The 20,853-nt window shown below is 36.9% G+C and overlaps 1 protein-coding gene across 1 annotated transcript in view; it reads left to right on the forward strand.

Moving 5' to 3' along the window:
• The window catches only part of NSG2 (neuronal vesicle trafficking associated 2), a gene marked incomplete at its 3' end in the record, with an annotated part of 58,971 nt that extends 53,915 nt beyond the window's left edge, over positions 1-5,056 (forward strand). The window contains exons 3-4 of the mRNA XM_081316320.1: positions 3,645-3,755; positions 4,865-5,056. Of these exons, the coding sequence (XP_081172446.1) occupies positions 3,645-3,755; positions 4,865-5,056 (303 nt within the window). The remainder of the gene's footprint in view (positions 1-3,644; positions 3,756-4,864) is intronic.
• Between the last annotated feature and the right edge of the window lie 15,797 nt (positions 5,057-20,853).

Raw genomic sequence — 20,853 nt, forward strand, 5'->3', positions numbered from 1 at the left:
GGCAGCACCAATGTATTCAAAATCAGCATTTATACTTGGAGTACATTGCCGCCAGTAACATCTCTGTCATTTTCCTCCAGAAAATGGTTTCACCTTGAGCTGTTCCCAGATCAATCTCAGTGGGAAACTATGTTACTTTGACCCTTGGCTTCATAGGTGTTACTGTGCTCTCACTGGCAGATGGAAACACACTTGGTGATATTTAGCATTGCTTTATTTTATGTTTTTCTGCCTAGATATTAGATTCCAGTCCAAATGACCTTGTTTACATTGTATACGCTAGAAATTCATAGCTTCAGATGTTAATATTTATTGTAATTATTGTGACTGGCCACATAGTCAGCCAGATGTTCAGATGAATCTTTGTTTTCTTCTGCCATAGTCATTCTACTTTTACTTGCAGATCTTTGTATTATGTGATTTTCTCCAGTTCTTTTTCTTCTGTTCTTCTGACTTCAAGTACCGCACCCTCCAGACATATTTTTTTTCTTTCTTATCAACAATTGTTAAGTCTGAGGTGTTGTGGCAGGTGCTTGCTTGTCTGTTTGAATTCTGAAGTTCAGAACACTTTAGCTTCTTCATTTTCTATTACTTTGTCTATTTTGTGGTTTTACCAGCTCTTGCTTGCATGCAAGTGATGTTTCTTGCAGATATTGCAATACACCCTTGTTGTTACGTTGCTATGCTGTTGTTATTATTGTAATTGTTGTATTGTAATTCCATTTATATCCCGCCCTTCTCCGAAGACTCAGGGCGGCTTACAAGCTTAGCAGTAGCCTTCATTCTATGTATATGCCTGCTTATTAGGGCTTTCACACACACACCCCCAAGCGGCATTATTACAAAGTCAGCTTAATTGCCCCCAACAATCTGGGTCCTCATTTTACCTACCTCGGAAGGATGGAAGGCTGAGTCAACCTTGAGCCTGGTGGGACTCGAACCTGCACTAATTGCAGGCAGCTGGTGTTACTTAAGGAGGCATTAGCCCACTGCTCCACCAAGGCTCAATTAATGAGACTGTGTGATTTTTTCAGCAGCTAACTAGGTGCTCCACTGTTTTGTTGTCTGTGCTGTCTTCTCAATTTTGGCTTTATGTGCATTTGTTCTTAAGAATTGATTTTGTTCAAAATTAGCCCTTCTGTCTCTTTTTTCAACTTTCCATGGCCAGGTTTTCTAGTTTTCTGCTTTACCTGCTAGTTTTTCATAATGTACTGGACATGTAATACTTGGTCTTGCCATATCTCTTTTCTATTTTTTATTTGATCTTTCTTGTAGGCCAGGTTTGTTTTGTTATTCAATCATTATCTCTTCATAACAATGTGAAGACGCAGCTGCACGTTCTTTAGCTGGTGTTGGCCTTCACATGCATCATTTCTTTCCCCAAGAGCCCAGGATGTCACAATGTATCAGTATAGTATATGTGCATGCCAAGTTATGTGGCCTTTACCAATTGATGGACGGAAATGTCAATGCACAGATTTTCTAAGTGCTATACAAGATTTTTTGGTCTGGCACCCATGTGCTGATAATCCCTGGGACTGCTGCAGATGGCTTGTGCCCTAATCTTTCAATTTCAGTTTTTCAGATCTTGATACTTTATGATCCTCTCCAATTCTTTGTCTTCTATTCTACAATCTCCAATTCTTTGTCTTCTATTCTACTATCGTCAACTATCCACACTTTCTTCTTTTCAACCACAGTTATATCGTGTTATGAGTCGAGATTTTATGACTCTATATTCAGAATTCCACAAAACTGAATCCTGCTTATTTTCAACTACTTTTTCAACTATATGTTCCCACTAATTCATTACTGGTACATGATAATTTTTACAGATGTTCCAGTTAATTATTTTGATGACTGTGTTATGTTGTCATTGTTCATAATCAGTTTGTGTGACCATCTATCACAACCTGAATATGTTATATATATATATATATATATATATATATATATATATATATATATATATATATATATATATATATATATATATATATATATATATATATATATTTCATCTGTTTCTTTGCCCCAGATGCACTTTGAATTATGTGATGATTTTTCAATTCTGACCTTGATTGTATTAGTTCAAATACCTTGCTCTTGTGCAACAGAAACCAAATCTTAAGTTTCTTTTTTTAATGTTCCTGTTGTAAACCATTGCAAGGTTTTACTTTTATCCACTTTCTTCATGATCATTTGTAAAAAATGACCATGTAATCCTTTTTCCTTGTCAACATTCTGTTCATGTTTTTAACACATTTTTTTCAGTATTCACTTTTTGTTTCCTATACATTTAATACTTTCTCATTTTTAAACATCAATGCTTGTCCTTGACAAGCATTAATGTTTGTCCTTGACATTCTTTTACATAATAAATCAATGCACACTTTTCTTCTTCAACAGTTTGTCTGACCTGAAGTAAACCTTTGCTCCAATTTCTGTGGGGCAGGTATAGTCCATCAATATCACTAGAATAGTGAATAGTGGGCAATTTTCTTGTTTTTTCAGTCTAAACTGTCTAGTTCAGCTTGTGTCCAGTTAATAATTCTAGCAGTGTATCATATCATAGGCATGACCCAGGTATTGATGGCATTTCCAACATTCAGTTTTGTCCTTGGTAATATTCTAACTCTTTGGATGTCTTGTTTATTAATCGCATTTTTAACTTATCTATGCTTGATGTTATTCAACTGTATAATGCCCAGATACCTTTAGGCTTCATCCTGATGGCTCTTGATAGTTTGGCCATTTGACATTTCAATAACATTACTGCTTGTGATTTTATCCTAATGTATTGTTACAGAGGGATATTTCCTTGGGCCAAATCCCATTACTATAACTGTGCTAAAAATTCTTATAGAGTTTGTCAATGATTGGATTTCAATTTCTGACTTTCTATAAAGCTTTAGATGATGATGATGATTTAGGTTTATCACAATTATCTCTCTATCTCTATGATCTCTTATCTCTATCTCATCTATAATTTATCTATTATCTATCTTACATGTATGTAAGTATGTAATTCAAGGCAGCAAAGATACCTAATATTCTTGCTTTCTATTTTCTTTACAACAGCATCCCTGTTAGGTGGGTTGGGTTGGGTTGAGAGAATTACTGGCTTAAAGTCACCCAGTGGCTTTTATGCCTAAGGCTGGCCTAGAAACAGTCTCCTGATTTCAGAGCCAGCACCTTAACCACTACATCACACTAATATCTCTGACATCTCTTCGTGAATATTTGTTGCAGTTTAGCTTTTTGTCTTCAGCAGTGCTTTTTTTGTAAAAGAAAAAGGTGCCGGAACTCACACATGTCATACAACCCGCCTTGCCTACCCTATAAGGTTCCATCCAAAAAAGGTGCCGGAACTCCGTTCTGAGCGTTCTATGACAAAAAAAGCTCTGGTCTTCAATATAGCTCCTCCATAGTTATTAATTGGCTTTCCTAATGTTAATATGCCCTCTCAGAAAATGTACTGGTATTCATTTTAATATCTGTGATGATGAGAGGTAAGTGCTGCATGTTGTGCTAAAAAAACAATCACAGCCCCAATTCTGTTAAGCTCACTATAAATACAAATGATTTCCTAGGGAGCTAACATTCATTACAGGAGATTAATTTAACTGTTAATTGTTTTGCAGGTCACTATTCTCATAAGCCTGGCTCTTGCATTCCTTGCCTGCATAGTCTTTCTTGTGGTATACAAAGCTTTTACCTATGACCACAGTTGCCCAGATGGATTTGTTTATAAGGTAAGAAGTTTGGGATGAATGAACTGTCTCAGCCAGTGATAGAATCTAGTTCGCTGCATGACTACCATTTAATACTGCCTTTTTCGGTCAGGACTGAAGATATAATTTGTCAACAACATGCTGAAAAGTGGCTAGTGCTTTAGGAAATAAAGGTCTGCAATACTCTCCAACAGCCTCAATTATTCTGAATCTGACAGGTATAAATCTTCAAGCAGACTGCAGCCAGTCACCCCCATCTATTTTTGAACAGGCTGACAAAACTAGGTTTTTGACTCAGCTTAGTCTCAGCATCAGATTAAAAATGTAAGAGGAATACAGTTACACACTATGCATTTTGAAAGTTTTAGGAACTCTTTATTGATCCTCAGTTTATTGTCACAGAATAAAAGGAGGAGCAGGGGTAATAAAACTGAGGAAAAATTACCTATTGGCAAGCATGATTCACTGTCTTGTTGAATTTCATGTCTGTGTCTTTACATCCAAGGATACGGTTCTGTTCGTTAGCCTATCCAGGGGTAGGCAATCTTGGCTCTTTTATGACTTGTAGACTTCAACTCTCAGAATTCCTGAGTCAGCAGGAAGTCCACAACTCATAAAAAAGCCAAAGTTCCCTACCCCTGGCCTATACTATACAAAACATTGGATTGAAAATACATGTACTTGAAATTTTACTGAGGTTTGCAGGGCTATCCTAAGAAGAAATTGCATATAGGAAAGTAATTTTTCTTTTGAGTGAAAGTCAACTGCTGGTGGTTTTTGTTCCATGGACAGATCCATGCAATGATTTTGGCAACAATGCAGAATGGTGTCCCATTGCTTTTTTCTTCTTTTTCTACTTTCTTATTTCCTAGTTTAAACTACAGCCCTGGGGTTTTTTGGCAGTCACCCCTGCAAGTAATAGCCAGGCCCAATACTAGTTTTAACTTTTTGAGATCAGCCAAAAGTCAACTGCCATAGAACTGGGATTGGTGGCTAGAATTGTACTCAAAATATTTAAACTTTTGCAAGGAGTTCAGAGTGAGCTAAGTTGATGGCAAGTAGATAATTAAATAAAAAAGTGCTTTTGCTTAATTAGTGTTCATGGTTCCTTTTTTTTCCTTGCTCTCCAGCATAAGAGGTGCATTCCCGCTTCTCTCGATGCTTACTATTCAGCTCAGGATTCCAACTCCCGGGGCAGATTCTACACTGTCATCAGCCACTACAGCATGGCTAAGCAAACCAGCTCGCGGTCTGTATCTCCCTGGCTTTCTTCAGGATCGGTAAATCATGAAAATAAGGCCACTAAGACAGAAGGCCATTAAAGCCATGCAATGGCCTGTGGATGGAGGGAGTGGGAAAACCACATCATGTCTCTAAATCATTGCTCTAGTTCACAGAGGGCGCCTTGCTAATCAGTGTGATAAGAATACACTAATTCCAAGTGCAGGTGTCATCTTAATGGATAGTTTCTCTCTTTCATTCATTCTCACCCTCCCCTTTAGTGCATTGTTCTCGTTAATTTGTAACTAAGTCAGGATCTTGTACAAAGGCATGTTAGGTGTTGACTATATCTCACAATGTACAAATATTTTTAAAACCATTGCTAAGTATTTGTTAAGAAAATAAAAATGAAACAAAAAAAGCAAACCCAGAAAACATTGACAAGAAGGTAAAAGAAATAGTAAACATAATTTAATAGGCCTTTCTTGGCTGAAAATATAGCCTTGAAACTTGGCAAACAAAGGTGTGGAATTTATTTATCACAATGTGACCTGAAAGGAAAGTTCAGATGGAGAAACTTTATTGTGCACAACCATCATATACAAATAAAATACATAATTGTCTGGGCAAAAATCAATCTCAAAGAGTTTTGAAGGAATGGTGATGTTATATGGATGCTTTTAAAGCAATTTAGCACCATTGGTGCTCCAATGTGCATTATTCTGTCCCTAACATTAAAACGAATAGGAAAGCCCTTACATACAAGGAAATTCCTGTCTCTTTACCAAAACCCCCACACATGCATTAAACTATTCAATTGTGGCTACTAATCTTTGGTTGTTTCTTAAGAGGGAAATATTACCCATGAGAGTGAATGCAAGCAGGTTCCTATGTGTCTCCTGACTGTCGACACAATTTTGAATACAACAATTCTGCCCTCCCACAAACCAAAGCTGAATGCCAAAGTTCAAAAACAACAGATCAAAGTTGGACCTAGTGAAAAAGGATGAACTGCTATCTCAGAAGGGCCCAGGGTTTTTTTGGGGTGGTGGTGGTGAATTTGAGATAGAGAGAAAAAGTTGGAGAAGTGAAAGAGATTTTAATTGATTCCTCATGGAGTATGAGAGGCTTATATCCCCTTGATATAAGCCTCTCATACTCCTTGAGGAATCAAAATAAAATCTCTTTCACTTCTACAACTGGGAATCTTGCTGAGTAGGACAACAGACAGATGCCACCGCAAATGTCCCATCACATGGCTAGCCACCCTTTGAACAGAGAGATTCAAAGTAACACATAGATAGCCTGTTTTCTGTATCCTCGTCAAAATACATTAAAAATATATTTTAAAAAAATGGTTAGCCAAGCAGGTATGTTATCGCACAAATGAAATGTTGCTAGACATGCATAATAAGAGGAATTAGCACTGGTATCCGGAATTAGCTATTAACCACCATGACTCAAAAATGATGAAATAATGCATTATGACATCACGAGGCATATGACTGCCTTTTCATATCCGAAGATTAGATACAAGTACAAAAGCTATAGGTTTTGCCTGGTGATATTATGACAACATTTAAACACTTGTACTACCTATGCCAATGGGTACCAATTAGCTTCAGGAAATTCTTATCCTCATTGGCAAAGCCCATTTTCTTTCCTGAGAATCCGAAAGAGTTGAATAATAATGTACTCTCCTCAAAATGTAAAAGACAGAAAAAAACAAAACAAAACACAACCTACCAACCAGCCAAACAAACAAACAAACAAACAAACTTTCAAGCAGCAAATAATTTTTTAAAGTGGAAATTAGATTAGAAGTAGCACAAGCTGAAACAGTGACATTGGATGTCCGCTTCAAATTTTCTGCAATAGGAGGAGGTACTGGTTCTCCTGTGTACTGGACAGTATTTGACATATCAAATTAAATTAGCACATTGTGTAGATGATGAGTAGGTTACAAAAGGATTTTATGAGTATAACCTTGCTGTTTTATACCACATTTGCATGCTGGCATTTTAAAATTCTTCCCTCTTCGATTGTCCTTCACCCTATACAATGACTAAACATTTTTTTAAAGAAATGCAAAATAATTTTAAAAGTCACCTGTGACATAAAGTCAGAGCAGCTGTGGAATAAACCACTACCACCACCAAAAACCCCTCTCATGTAGTCATGCCATGCACCTATGGCAGATCACAGCTTCACTCTTTAGGAAGATTCTCCTACCTGACTGTGGGTTCATTTTTACTAATGAAACCAACCTCTACTATTGCTGTCAGTATGTAGATGGTGAAGAGATATGGAGCTACTCATTGGAAGCCATTTTTTCCTCACAGGAAAAGAATCCACATGTGTTTCAAAGATCAAGCATATACATTACTCTTAATGGAAATATAATGTCTGTGTTCGTTTGCACCAAGTGCTTGGCATCATCTAAGAAACTATTTTATACAAATTGTGTTATACAAATATACAGGCTACTAGTGCAGCTGGATTAGTACTAGTGACCTTGTCAGGCAATGGCACTTCGTAGTCTCCTAAACAGTACTGATTAAGGCCACATAAGGCAACCACTTCAAGATCTGATCAGTGCTTAGATGGAAGACTCCAATCACATGAGTCCAATCATAGACCTAAATGTGCTACATAGATTTATATTACAGCTAGAGTGAGTTCATCTTCAGTAAATAAAACATGCTGATTTTTTAACCCCACATGAAATCAGAGGAGCCATTTAGAATGATAAGAATTGATGAATAAATGCACAGGAGGAAACAGTTCAAGAAGGTGTTTGATCTAAGACATTATATTAGGAAATGCTGTAATCTCATATAAGTTTCTGCTTTATAATATATATATATATATATATATATATATATATATATATATATATATATATATATATATATATACATATATATATATATACATATATATACATATATACACACACACACAAAGGTTTGAATGAATTATTTAAATATTGTTGGTTTTGCAGAGCTGGTTTGTGTCAAATTAACCTTCAGTTTCATGAAGAAAAAAGAAACCAAGGGTGTGATCCACCAAAATCTTAACTTGTATTATTAATAGGGGTTGCTTGGGAGTGGTCAGTGGGGGAATTCTTGGCTGTATATGCCCAAATTATGCAAATTAAATTACACCTGAATGTAGAGAAAAACTAAGTAAACAACAGCGGTTTTAAAATTAATCAAATTGTCACTAAGAGTCCTAAAGATGGGCTCTCAAATCAGATTCCTGATTTATATTTTACCTGCAAGAAAAAAGAAAGCCCACTGGAGATGGAAAACAAAAGAAATAATGATAAATGGTTGTATAATGTAGCCAAAACTGTAGTGCCAAATTTCATTGTCTTTTTAGCCCTGTCTTTATCTCTTTCTTCATACTACACCTGTAAATCCATTTCTCATCTAAAAATGTAAAAAATCATTGGAAAAAAGTAAACAATTTCCAGAACAGCTACTGGATAATTTATAATTTTGTGGTTGTTGTATGTTAGTAGGTAGAAGAGACTGAAGTATTTTTGGTGTATTTCTTGACTTTTTCTGACAGGACAAATAAAATTAGATGTGTCTGAGAGTCTCAACTATTGTGGTACCATTGTTTCCTTCCATTTTCTCTAAGAATTCTCTAATAATTTAGATGGATATGATGAACATGTTAGGAATGACAAAATATGAATTTTGCACATTTATTTCATACACCCCCACAAAATATAATTGATTACCCTTACATTTTTTTAACACACATGTATCTTTTAGAAAAATATATAGGTGACTGGCTTATCTCAGATCAACTTTACTTCAGATCAACTCAGTTCACAGGTTGATCTGGTTCATACTGATCCCAACTGTCAGTTTCAGGACTCAGCTGGCATCTGCCAGTCCAGTATATTAAAGATTGCATGATTGCAATGAGTTACAGTTCAAAATGGGTGGGTCCTTCACAGTTCACATCTGCAGTTCCTGAAAACCTTGCTTAGACATCAGCCACCCACATACATGTGCAATGACACTAGATGCTTGGCACATACATTTTTCTTTTGTGAACATTTTGCAGCCCTTGCTTATTTTAAGATGCAAGGTGAACTTATTCTGCAGAAACTCATACTTTTCTGGGAGGAGGAAAGTACTAGAAAATTGTTCCTGAAAACTATTCAAACCCTGACAAAATTCAACAAAACTATGATTTAATCAACATCATAGCAGAAACAGAGATTATAATCAGAGTATCCTCAGTATCAGCTAAGGTAAGTGAGATGTATAAACTGAAGCCTGGCCCATGCTGCTCAATAATATTTTCTGTGTATCTAAAAAATACTTGCTTTTAATAAAAAAATGAATCACATAAAAAGAGACTTGTATGTAAGATTGCATCGCACAGCTCCAGAAATTAGGGAGGACAAAGATAAATGATTAAGTGAGCAAATATATGTGCAAATACATTTACTGCCAATTAGGGGTGAATGAGCATGCATATGCAGCATTACGTATAAGAACATACATACATTACACATTCTGTTTATTCACTGCTTTTTATAGGATGAGCTTTATATGAGGACCTGCCTCAATCCCTCTTCCCAAGAAAACAGAACTCCTAGAATAGCTTCATCCCAAAAGGAACTTTTATTAGGAGAAGTTGACAGCAGGCATTAAAGGCAGGATCTGAGGATTTCCCATGTGAATCAATAGGTTAAAGGAGCAACTGGCAAACCCCACCCCAATAGTCCATCTGGTCAGTTCAAATGAGCAATCTCCAGGTGTGAACCCACTGTGGGAACGGGGTTGATAAGAGGCCGTTCCCAAGGTTGGTAGGTTTTCATGCCTGTTCTTCTGCAGCTAGAGATAAGCCAGATGGCCGGAGACACATTCCATTCTCACCCCAGGCTGGCAGTAAGGGAAATAGATCAAAGAGCAGGCAGATAGAGGAAAGCAGAGAGGATATATTGTAGCAGTTATAGGAAACCAGAAAGGATACATTGTAGCACCCATTACTTCCCCCCCTCCCCCCAGGAAGATAGAATAAAGAAATCACACCCCACCCAACAAGTGGATTCTGACACTTTACTTATAAGAACTTTGCCACTGCTTGAATGTACCAAACCATAATAATTACATACTTAAAGATCTGTGATTAAAGTTCTAGTTCATAGGGAAGCTTTTGTATTTTTGCAGTCTCTCTGCTACAAAAAATTATGTTGCAAATGCAGACATCACAGTGTGACTTGGAGAGGGGAAGACACTACTCTCCAGGTGTTGAATCTTCTTCATGCAAGCCATCATTTGACAGGACATGGGATGGTTTAAACATGAAATAAAACCAGTTCATGGAAATTAAGGCTATCAAGCTAAATTAGTCACAGTGTCTATTGCAGCCTTTCAATACTAATTGTTGCAGTACATTATTGAGAAGCATCAGTTTTGAGACCATCTCTTGGGCTTTATTTACCAATGGAAAAAATGCATACAAGGTGGAAACAATGCCTAGTTCTTTGATCTTTATATAAAGAAGGAAAGCTTTACGAGTGGCAGGATTCATTGTGACTTTACTTAACCCTATCACCTTTTTCCAATGCCCAACATATTAACAGTATGTTGTTTTTAAGTCAGCTAACAGCAGAATTCAATGTTATATTAAAATAAGTGCAAAATTGATCTTAAGAAACACAAATAATTGATATTCCCAAACAGGTATAGACCTATTCTTCATCTTGAAACTTCTAACTTTGGAAAACTTTGGTCTGATCCCACATTAGTCTCTTTTACAAATTAAAGCACTGACTGGGAATGCAGATAAATCAAGGCTGTAGATTACAAATAATTTTGCCCGCCAATGAATTATGTAATCACAACAAAGATATCTTTGAAATTATTCTGTCTGATATTCATGTAACAGAGTTGTTGATTAATAAAAGTTTGCACAAGCTGCCTAAGTGAATTTTTCTCCCATTGGGCAAAAACTTTTGGGACATGAGATTTTATCACTAGTGGCAGGCAAAAAATGACCAAGACCAAAATACAAATATATATGACATTACTCTGATAATGCTCAGATTAAATGTGTATGTTCAAGAAGAGACTTAACAGTCCAATTTTTTACATGTATGTGAAACCTGACTTTGTTACTTTACTTTACTGTAAATCATTCACTTGATTAGAGCCTAAATAAGCATGCATTTGGAGGTGCATTCAGGTGTACTGTCTCACTGAGCTTGATGGAACTATTTAATGTGGCCGAAATTGTCAAATCCCTTATCTTGAGTTGTACACAAATGTCAAATGAAAGATACTCAGAACTGCAGCCGTTAATTAACTTCAATTAGCCGTTCAGACTAAATTACAAGGAACCTCCATTTCTCACATCGTAGGCACAGAATTATAGATATAAAAGTAAAAGAGAGCAGAAGTCTTATATTGAGCCATTTAAATTGCCTCTATAGAAAAAAAAAATACTTGATGTCAGTATTTTCTGTTGCATTTTTCCTGTGGACTCTGCTTCCAATCCCTTCATCTCCACCAGAAAATCTCTTTGGCTCAATTGTGATTCTCTCTGATACTTTTAAGAGGAACATTTTTCTATTTTCAGCCACCCTTGGGATTTTGTCAGTGCGATGCTGATAGCGAGTATTAATAATATTTTGAAGGGGAAAAAAAGAGCCAGAAATTGGTGCAGCAGAGACATTTAGGATCTTGCTGTAACTGATGCTACTTGTCAGGAGTTTCTCTGATAGGTTTAATCCACTTAAAATTTAGAATAATTGGCATCCTTGAGTCCAAGCAAAGGTGGCTGATTTTTTTATTTGGTAGCAGAAAACTGCCAGAATTATTAATCAATTGGCCTTGGATAAACAAGAGAGAGAGAGAGAGAGAGAGAGAGAGAGAGAGAGAGAGAGAGAGAGAGAGAGAGAGAGAGAGAGAGAGAGAGAGAGAGAGAGAGAGAGAGAGAGAGAGAGAGAGAGAGAGAGAGAGAGAGAGAGAGAGAGAGATATTAAATGTTTTCATTTTATGGGGCTAACGAAATGAACCTTCTCTGTCACATAAAGAGATTTCATCTGGTTAAAAATACTTGGCTCAGTTTTTTGTTGTTTCTCTGGAACATCATTGTTGTTATTTAAAGCTCTCACTATATTTTTGTGTTAAGTACATATGCAAATAGCAGCCCTTTTTTTAAAAAAAAAAATCCATTCTTCTGAATTAATTTAATTTCTGCTTGTCAACGTTCAGGAACAGAAAACAAATTCAGAGCAAAGGGAAATGGCCAAGCAAAGCTTGCTATTATATATGATAATCCCTGAAATGCACCCTAGCATTAGAACTTGTCATGACTGACTAACCTGCAACCAAGAGGAAGAAACCAAATAATACTGCTATATTCTCACTTTACATGGTCCAACTCTATCAGAAAATGCAGAAGATAATTAATTAGCTGTAAACATTTGCCTAGGTTCATGAAACTAAACCAATAATAGAATAACCATGGAGAACATTAATTAGTTCTGAGTCATAGAGTATTGGCTAGATATACTGTATGTGATCATTTGCCAGTGAAACAGAATTTGTATAGAAGGTGCTCTACTTCTGAGAGAAGATTCTTTGGGAACACCCAACCAGCACCCTCAGATATCAAATTCAGGGAGGAAAAAAAAGGATTAAGCCTGAAGGTCCTTAGATCTGCTTTATGAGCAAAATCAGAAGAAAAATGTCAACTCTGGCTGTTAGAATCTGCTAACTTAAGAACCTGTAGTCAGGTCAGCCATTTTCTGTATCAGCTGGGTAAAATAAGTAGCAATAGCAACAGCACTTAGACTTATATACCTCTTCACTGTGTTTTACAGCCCTCTCTAAGTGGTTTACAGTGTCAGCATATGGCCCCCAACAATGTGGATCCTCATTTTACCGGAAGGATGGATGGCTGAGTCAACATTGAGCCAGAGAGAATTGAACTGCCGAACTGCTGACAGCCGGCAGTCAGCAGAAGTAGCCTGCAGTACTGCATTCTAACCACTCTGCCACCACAGCTCTTAACACAGTATGAGATGAATTCCAACTTATTTGGGGGGACTGAATCATACTGTTCAGTTATTTCAGGAACTCCAAAAGACAAAAACCAAACAAACAAACAAACCCCAAAACCCACAAATCAAAAGAGAGACATTACTTAAACTAATCTTTAAATTATGGCCAGGAATTTATGGTCTATAATACCACAGCATCCCTCACCTTGTTCCATGTAGTTCCAGACAACTGGAAGCCTCACTTCTTTCATAATGGCTATGTGAAACAAATGGAAAATGTAAGCAACTTCATAAGCATCTGACACAACACAGTCATGAGTCTGCAAATAAATGTCTCTCTTCTTCTTCTTTTACCCTTTTCATAAGTTGTGATCCTGAGAACAGGCTTGGGGCAATGTAGAGGAAGATTTATGGTTAAGCTGAAAGCTGTGGAGTGAATTTACCAGTAACTCTGGTCAAACTCCTGTTTCCTAGAGGACGTTAAGGTTTCACTCTGCAAGTCCAAGGGCAGGAATGACATTTCCTGATGCTTCATAATGATGTCATTAAGTTATCCCAGGTTGGAGACCTGCGATGGAAATTTTCACTCATCAATGTGATTTATTACTATTGTCCAATAGTTGCCCCTTGGGGCAACAGACTATTTCAGGGAATGCAACAGAAACAATTGCCCCAATAGCTTCTTGTTTGCCATCTGCTGGCTTCCCCACATATGTCTGTTGCTTCATTCTCCATAGTAGTAAAGCAGGACCTAAAGCCTTGATTATCCAGCAGTGTTTGATGAGTTTGACTTACATTTTTAGCTTGCAGAAAGACATTTTTCAAAGCCAGCTTGGGGAATTGGTTTGCAGCTTTATATTTTGACTTAAAACCCCCTCTTGCAAGTGGCAGAAACTTAAGATATATACTGTAACTTAATTCAGGATTTCCAGAATAGCAAAATGCCTTAATATTCAGTCAGCTAGCACAAGGAGAGGATTCTATAACTTTACCACCCCTATATTTAAAAAAAAAACATTCTCGGATCTCTTGATCTGAGGCAGCTTTGTTGAGGTGTGTGAGTGCATGCATATGTTTACTGTGTGCTTGTAGCAATAGATAAATATGACTCTTCAGGATTCAGAATAGGTTATAGATTATCACTTGATTGAAATTGCTGGTGACCAGTCCTTGGGCGAAGTTGGCTTTCCTATATATGTCTCTCTCTCTCTCTCTCTCTCTCTCTCTCTCTCTCTCTCTGTGTGTGTGTGTGTGTGTGTGCGCGCACGCGCATGTGTGCTGGACAAGATCTCTTGCAGCAATCAAACTGGAATTATTCCAAAGTCTGTCATTTGAATATGGGTCAAAATTATTCTTTCACCCCAGCAGCTTCCAAATATATCCTGCTGTCCTTAGTGCTGAAAATACAACAGAACTGAGGTTAAACATGAAGACAAGTCTATGCCATGATGTTGGAGGAGCCACAAAATGACCTCCTAGTTGTACTCACAGTGTTTTGTGGGGTTTTTGTTGTTGTTGTTTGATAACTTGCATTCCACAAAGAAATGGAAGAACAAGCTTTGAATGATTACAATCTGGCTGGTTGTTTGCTACCTTCAGAATCAGAAATAGCATAAATCTCAGGGCTTTGGAACAACAATAAAAGAGGACTTCTTCTTTATGCTTCTGAACTTCTGGGATACATTTGGTTGTCCTCAGAATGATGTGGAAGGATCAAATGGCTGGTCCTGGACTGGATCCAGCGGAGCTCTTCTTATATCTCCAACGGATTCCAGGTGAACATTGAGATGGCATAATTCTTCTTGTAAATCTATCAGTTCCACTTCAGGATTTTCCAGATTCATTGCTACCTCTGCATTAGAACCATCAGGATATTTCTAATTTAACTGGGTTGCATGAATTAATTTATTAACGTCAGAGCTCTGAAAGTGATATTAAAATACCTGTTTCAAGCCTTAACTGCCAGTATATACAACTAGTGTCCTTAAAGAGAAAAGTACCTTACTCTTAAAGGTTTTCTCAAATAACGTAATGCAATATACTATGCTATGCTATGCTATGCTATGCTATGCTATGCTATGCTATGCTATGCTATGCTATGCTATGCTATGCTATGCTATAATACTAAACAAATAAATAATATAACTAACACACCAAAATTAAGAAATAGAGGCTTGGATCTTATTATCCATCATATTTCATGCCATGAATAAAACAAAGCTTGCTTAGTTATGTAAAAGATTTGTCTGATTGCCTATCTTAGAGCATAACTTTTGGTAGGTCATAACAAATATATGACCAAGAAACAACAAAAAACATAAAAAATGGCATCTCAACTGTCCTTCTTGGAAGCATCTAACAGAAATGTCCACAGGACCCCTGTGGGAAGAATCAGCAGATATTTATCACCATTAGCCATATGACAAGAAGAAAAAGAAGGTCAATAAGCAGAGACTGTAGCCAACCTTCCTTGCAATGTGGCACTTTTCAAGTCCTTGGGCCTTGTTGTCAAGAAAAGCTCCTGAAATCCTCATGATACTAATGCTCTGCTAGATGAAAAGACTTTCTCCTACACAGAGACCTTACTTGCTGGTTGATCTGCCTCCTATTCTTAGTTAAAGGTGGATTGTTGCACTTCAGGTAGTCCTGGACATACAACCACAATTGAGCCCAAAATTTATATTGCTAAGTGAAACACTTGTTAAGGGAATGTTATGCCCCATTTTATGACCTTTCTTGCCACAGTTGTTAAGTGAATCACTGCAGTTGTCAAGTTAGTAACGACGTTTCCCATCAACTTGGCTTGTTCAGAAAGTTGCAAAAGGTGATCACTTGACCCTGGGACACTGCAAGCATCTTAAATATGAATCTTTATTCATATTAAAGAGTTGCCAAGCATCCAATTTTTGATCACATGACCATGGGGATGCTGAAATGGCTGTAAACATTTAAAAAACCCAGTCATGAGTTACTTTTTTCAGTGCCATTATAACTTTGCATGATCACTAAATGAACTGTTGTAAGTCGAGGATTACCTATAGAGACCTTTTGGAAATTCACAGACTTTTTGTATATTTCTTGTTTGAAATGGCAGAGTTGTACTGAAGGATCTCTGATCATGAAGGAAAAAGGGATGGCACTTTGAATTGGCCATTGCTGATTAAAGGAAAATAGACTGAAATGCTTTCTACATCACACTAACAATCCATAGGCTTAGGGTACATAATCCACATAAGGGAAATTTTAAGAACACAACCACTTTACATGACATTTGACTTTCAAGGTAGTAGCTTTGAAATATGTTTTTGATTAATGTATTCATTATGGATTGCATGTCTTAACTTTTTCCTCTAAATTCTTTTGGACAGGACAATCTGTCCTGAAAAGTAGTTTAGAAATATATTTAATACATTAATAATCAAGTTTTCAGCTGCTAGATCTCCTTACCTGTTAATGCATTTCCTGGTTTATCCACTTCAGTGCATTTTGGATGAAGAGGGAGATAAATTATAATCTATATTGTTATAGGGTCCTTTGGCTTGGGTGGCCCAGTTATAATTTTCCTGGCAATAGGGGAGTGATTTACCATTGACCTCTGGAATTATTTTACTTCCCAGTCTAGCTTAGAGAAGATTCCCACCTGTGTATTAACCAGGATTGTTCCTGCTTAGCTATTGGGCAGCAACCAAATTTGACTGGCTGCTGCCATGAAATCACCAAGAGCTTAGTCTGAATTGGGAAAAAAGAAATTATAGAAATTATTTAAATGAATATATAAATTAATAACAATTGAAAATCACTGATTGCTTCCTAACTATAAAAAAGCATCTGTTTCAAGATTTACCAAGTCCACAGTGACTGTGTTAGCATCAGAAAATTTAATTGCTAGAATCAGAATTTGTTAAGCTTGTTTCTTTCAAATGACTTAATACACTTAATGAACATATCAAATAAATAAAAATAATAATTCTTACGAGAAATTGTTTAATCAAATTAAGAAAATTCTATAAAATGGGTGAATGGGTTTATGCAAATTGTCTAAAAACAGAATTATGTAATCATTCTTTTCTTTCATAAACTAAGAATATAAGCACTACATAATAAACTGAATAATAAATAATAATAATAATAATAATAATAATAATAATAATAATAATAATAATAGGAAGAAGAAGAAGAAGAAGAAGAAGAAGAAGAAGAAGAAGAAGAAGAAGAAGAAGTTAAGAAGTGAAAGGAAATCTACTTTGTCATTTTGCAAACATTTGGACTTAAACCTATGTTCCACTCTAATATAAAAACAGGAAGAACAACCAAAACAGGCAAAAGACCAAAATTCAAGTCTTTCTTTCAGGGAAAAACTGTACTGAACACACATGTTGGAATTTCCTATTGAAATTAATGAGCCGTTTTCTTATTGATTGCTGAGCAATCTTTCAGCCCAACAACTTTGAAAAGGTCTCTTGATGTTGCACAAACATTTCAAAGGTTAATAAGACATAATGGGAAAGAAACATCATGAAAATGGAAAGACATGAGGTGGGAGGGGAAAACATAAATCAAAACAGAAGGGCTACTATACTTCTAATGAGGTGGTGGGAACAACTTAAGTTATTTTCCAAGAGCACCATAGGCTGCAAGAAGGATTAATCAATCCTGGGAAGAAAGAAAAAAAAAACAGCCACTGACTGCTGTCTTGATTGCCAAGCAGGCAATAGATTTTAAAAAAAACCCAACAACTATGGTGGCCAAAGTTTAGGGAAGTAGAAGAATGAGAAAACAATAGGTTGGATGGATGGATGGATGGATGGATGGATGGATGGATGGATGGATATCACAATAGGCTGGGAAGAGCTACAGATTGTCACCTGGGACAGGCTGAAATTAAGAAAATTTATCTATTTGTCTATGTTTGCCTCAGTGGTACATAAATATTACATGGAACAATTTTGTCTGTTATTAAAGTTACATAACTATTACATAACTATTACATGGAACAATTTTGTCTGTTATTAAAGTTCTTGCAACCAGAAAAATTTGCAAGTTACAGACTATTAGGGTTATTTGAAGGATTTCCTCTTCCCAGTTTCAGCTACCCATCTTTATCACGTCCAGCAGAGAGGGCACGTCATGGATTCAGCTGCCTCAGGAGTTACCTCTGATGGGCCATAGGTGGTGGGTCTTTCCTACTGCGGTGCCTGCACTATGGAATCTTCTCCCACCTGACTCAACATTGTTGAGCTTCCAGAAGTCCTCAAAACCTGGCTATATCAATAGGCCGAGGGACTGGACAGGGGACAGGTGAATTCTTGAAATGGCTCTGCTATTTTAAACATCCCTTTGTCTATTATCCTTTGTTTTATCTCGGTTTTTATTAACTGCTTTTAGCTCTGTTGTATGCCACCCAGACTGCTTGTTTGCGAGATAGACAGTTATTTAAATTGGTTTAATAAATAAATAAAATTGTTCAAACTACTGTTAGAGTTGCATATAGAAATGATTAAAATTTATTTAAACATATTTAATTGGAGTAGAAAAATTCTGCCACCCAAATAGGTGTGACGCTAGACTAGAATAGTGCAAAACATTCTAAAGTGGGCGAGATTTTCTCCTTCCTTCTTTTTCAATCAGTTGGTGAGATGAATTAAAATTATCTTAATGATCTTATGTCCTCATTTATTACTGCAACGTATCAAGCAGCTATGTCATATCCTCTTCACTGTGAGACTAGATATAATTATTCAATCTACTAATGCATCCCAGATTAATTTTTTGAAAGAACTTTGTAAAACCCATACATTTCTTCATAAGCCTTACCAACATAGTTTAAGATGCAATAGATTTGAATATAGGAGAAATTTGAATTCATCCATCCTTACAGCCAAGAACCTGGCAGAGAAAAAGTTAGAGAGTGCTAGAGTTCTTTGTTGCCATTTGTGATGAAGATGAGGACAATGGCCAAATTCTCAGAACGAGAGAAGATATGATCATGTTCTTCAATCTAATGACATTCACCATCTGCAGTTGGAGGTTCTGAAGACAAAGAGACAAATGAGCAAGAGGCAAAGCTAAAAAAAAATGTTCTAATGAATATCCCTTATGTCATGCAAATCTTATTTTCTTTCCTTTATCAAAAAGGATGCATAGGATATTAGTTTGTTATTAATGCATTTGGTTCTTTATAAGCCCTCCAAATTTTCTTTCCTGAGCTGTCTTCCTCAATTACAGTAAAATGGGAACAAGCTACCTGTTTCATGCCTACCATGTCTGGCTGATTCGGTGGAAACCAAATGCTTTAGCAAGAAGGAACCCATGATATTCTAGACTGGGTTCCTTCTTTGGATCAAGGAAAAAAACAAAAGAGGTAGTAAGGTAGTGTAAGGACCTACCTCAGCTAATTACCCAAGAAATCAGAACTCTTGAAACAGGCATTGTCTCAAAAGGAAACTTTTGTTTAGGGGCTAGTGACAGTAGGGAAGTCAAGGCGAGATCTGGAGAAAATCCCACTTAAACAATATAGTTAAACCAGCAATATTCCTCCTCCCACCAAAGTCATAACATCTGATTGAAATCCAGGCAATCCACAGGTGGCACAATGTGTGGGTAACTGGCACAGTTGGCGTGCATCTCAAGGTCTTCTCCAGTTTCATTTCTCTGCTACCGTTTCCCTGATAAGGGAGACACATTCCTTTCTTTCTCAAGGGGATATAGGTGGGAGAAGAAAGGCAGAAAGCGAAAGTTATCCCAAGCGAAAGCAAACATCCCCCCTCCCCCCCAACAGAATGGCAGGCCCCAAAACAAAAGCACAAGGGTATATATGCAAGGGAAACAATAAGGATTTGGGTACCTGGCAGGTACATTATTGTCTCAGTCAGAAGCCAGAGCAAGCCTTTCCCAGCACTGCTTTTGTATTTGACTCATGCAAAATTCCCTCTAAAATGTATCTCAGTGGGACAATGTGGTTGGAAGCCAAAGGAAGAAAGAATCCAAGTCTTGTGTACAGTCTGCATAGCATCAAGGTAAAATGATAGACTGCCTGCTGTGATAGCAATAGCAATAAGATTTAGACTTATATACTGCTCCATAGTGCTTTACAGCACTTTCTGAGAAGTTTACAATGTCAGCATATTGCCCCCAATAATCTGGCTCCTCATTTTATGGACTTTAGAAGGAGGGAAGGCTGAGTGAACCTCAGTCACATCAGGATTAAACTCCATGCTGTGGGCAAAGTCAACCTGCAATATTGCAATCTAACCCCTGCATCCTCAGGGCTCTTGTATTACTACAATCTCTGTACTGATTTGTGTCTGAAGATTTAGACTGTGATATTTAATCAATGGTAGTGTTTTGGTTGCTTTAGTTTTTGGTTTTAATACTCTTTAGTGGGATAGAGGAATTGAAAGATCCATGCGTTTTTCTTCAGTTGGGAAACATGCAATCTCTCTCTCTCTCTCTCTCTCTCTCTCTCTCTCTCTCTCTCTCTCTCTCTCTCTCTCTCTCTCTCTCTCTCTCTCTCTCTCTCTCTCTCTCTCTCTCCTCCCTCCCTCCCTCCCTCCCTCCCTCCCTCCACTTTACTATAACAGTTAATTAAGTGGGGTTTATTTTTTTCTAGTTGGCTTCTTGGAAATTGATATAGCCAAACAATTGTGAACTGTACGATTGCTGCTCCTTTAGGGCAAACAACATATGCCACTTTACAGAGGAATCATTGAGGCAGAAACATATTAAGCAATGCTTAACCAAGTGTTCAATGAGGTTTTGGGTCTAAATCCTTTTAATATTTAATTGGTGAATGTTTAAACATCTTCATATTGCTTTAACCAGGAGATGCTGAAAGCTATTATTTGTCCTAGAATTCAGTGG

This window comes from Vipera berus (assembly GCF_964194415.1).
Source record: "Vipera berus genome assembly, chromosome: 2".
Lineage (NCBI taxonomy): Eukaryota > Metazoa > Chordata > Lepidosauria > Squamata > Viperidae > Vipera > Vipera berus.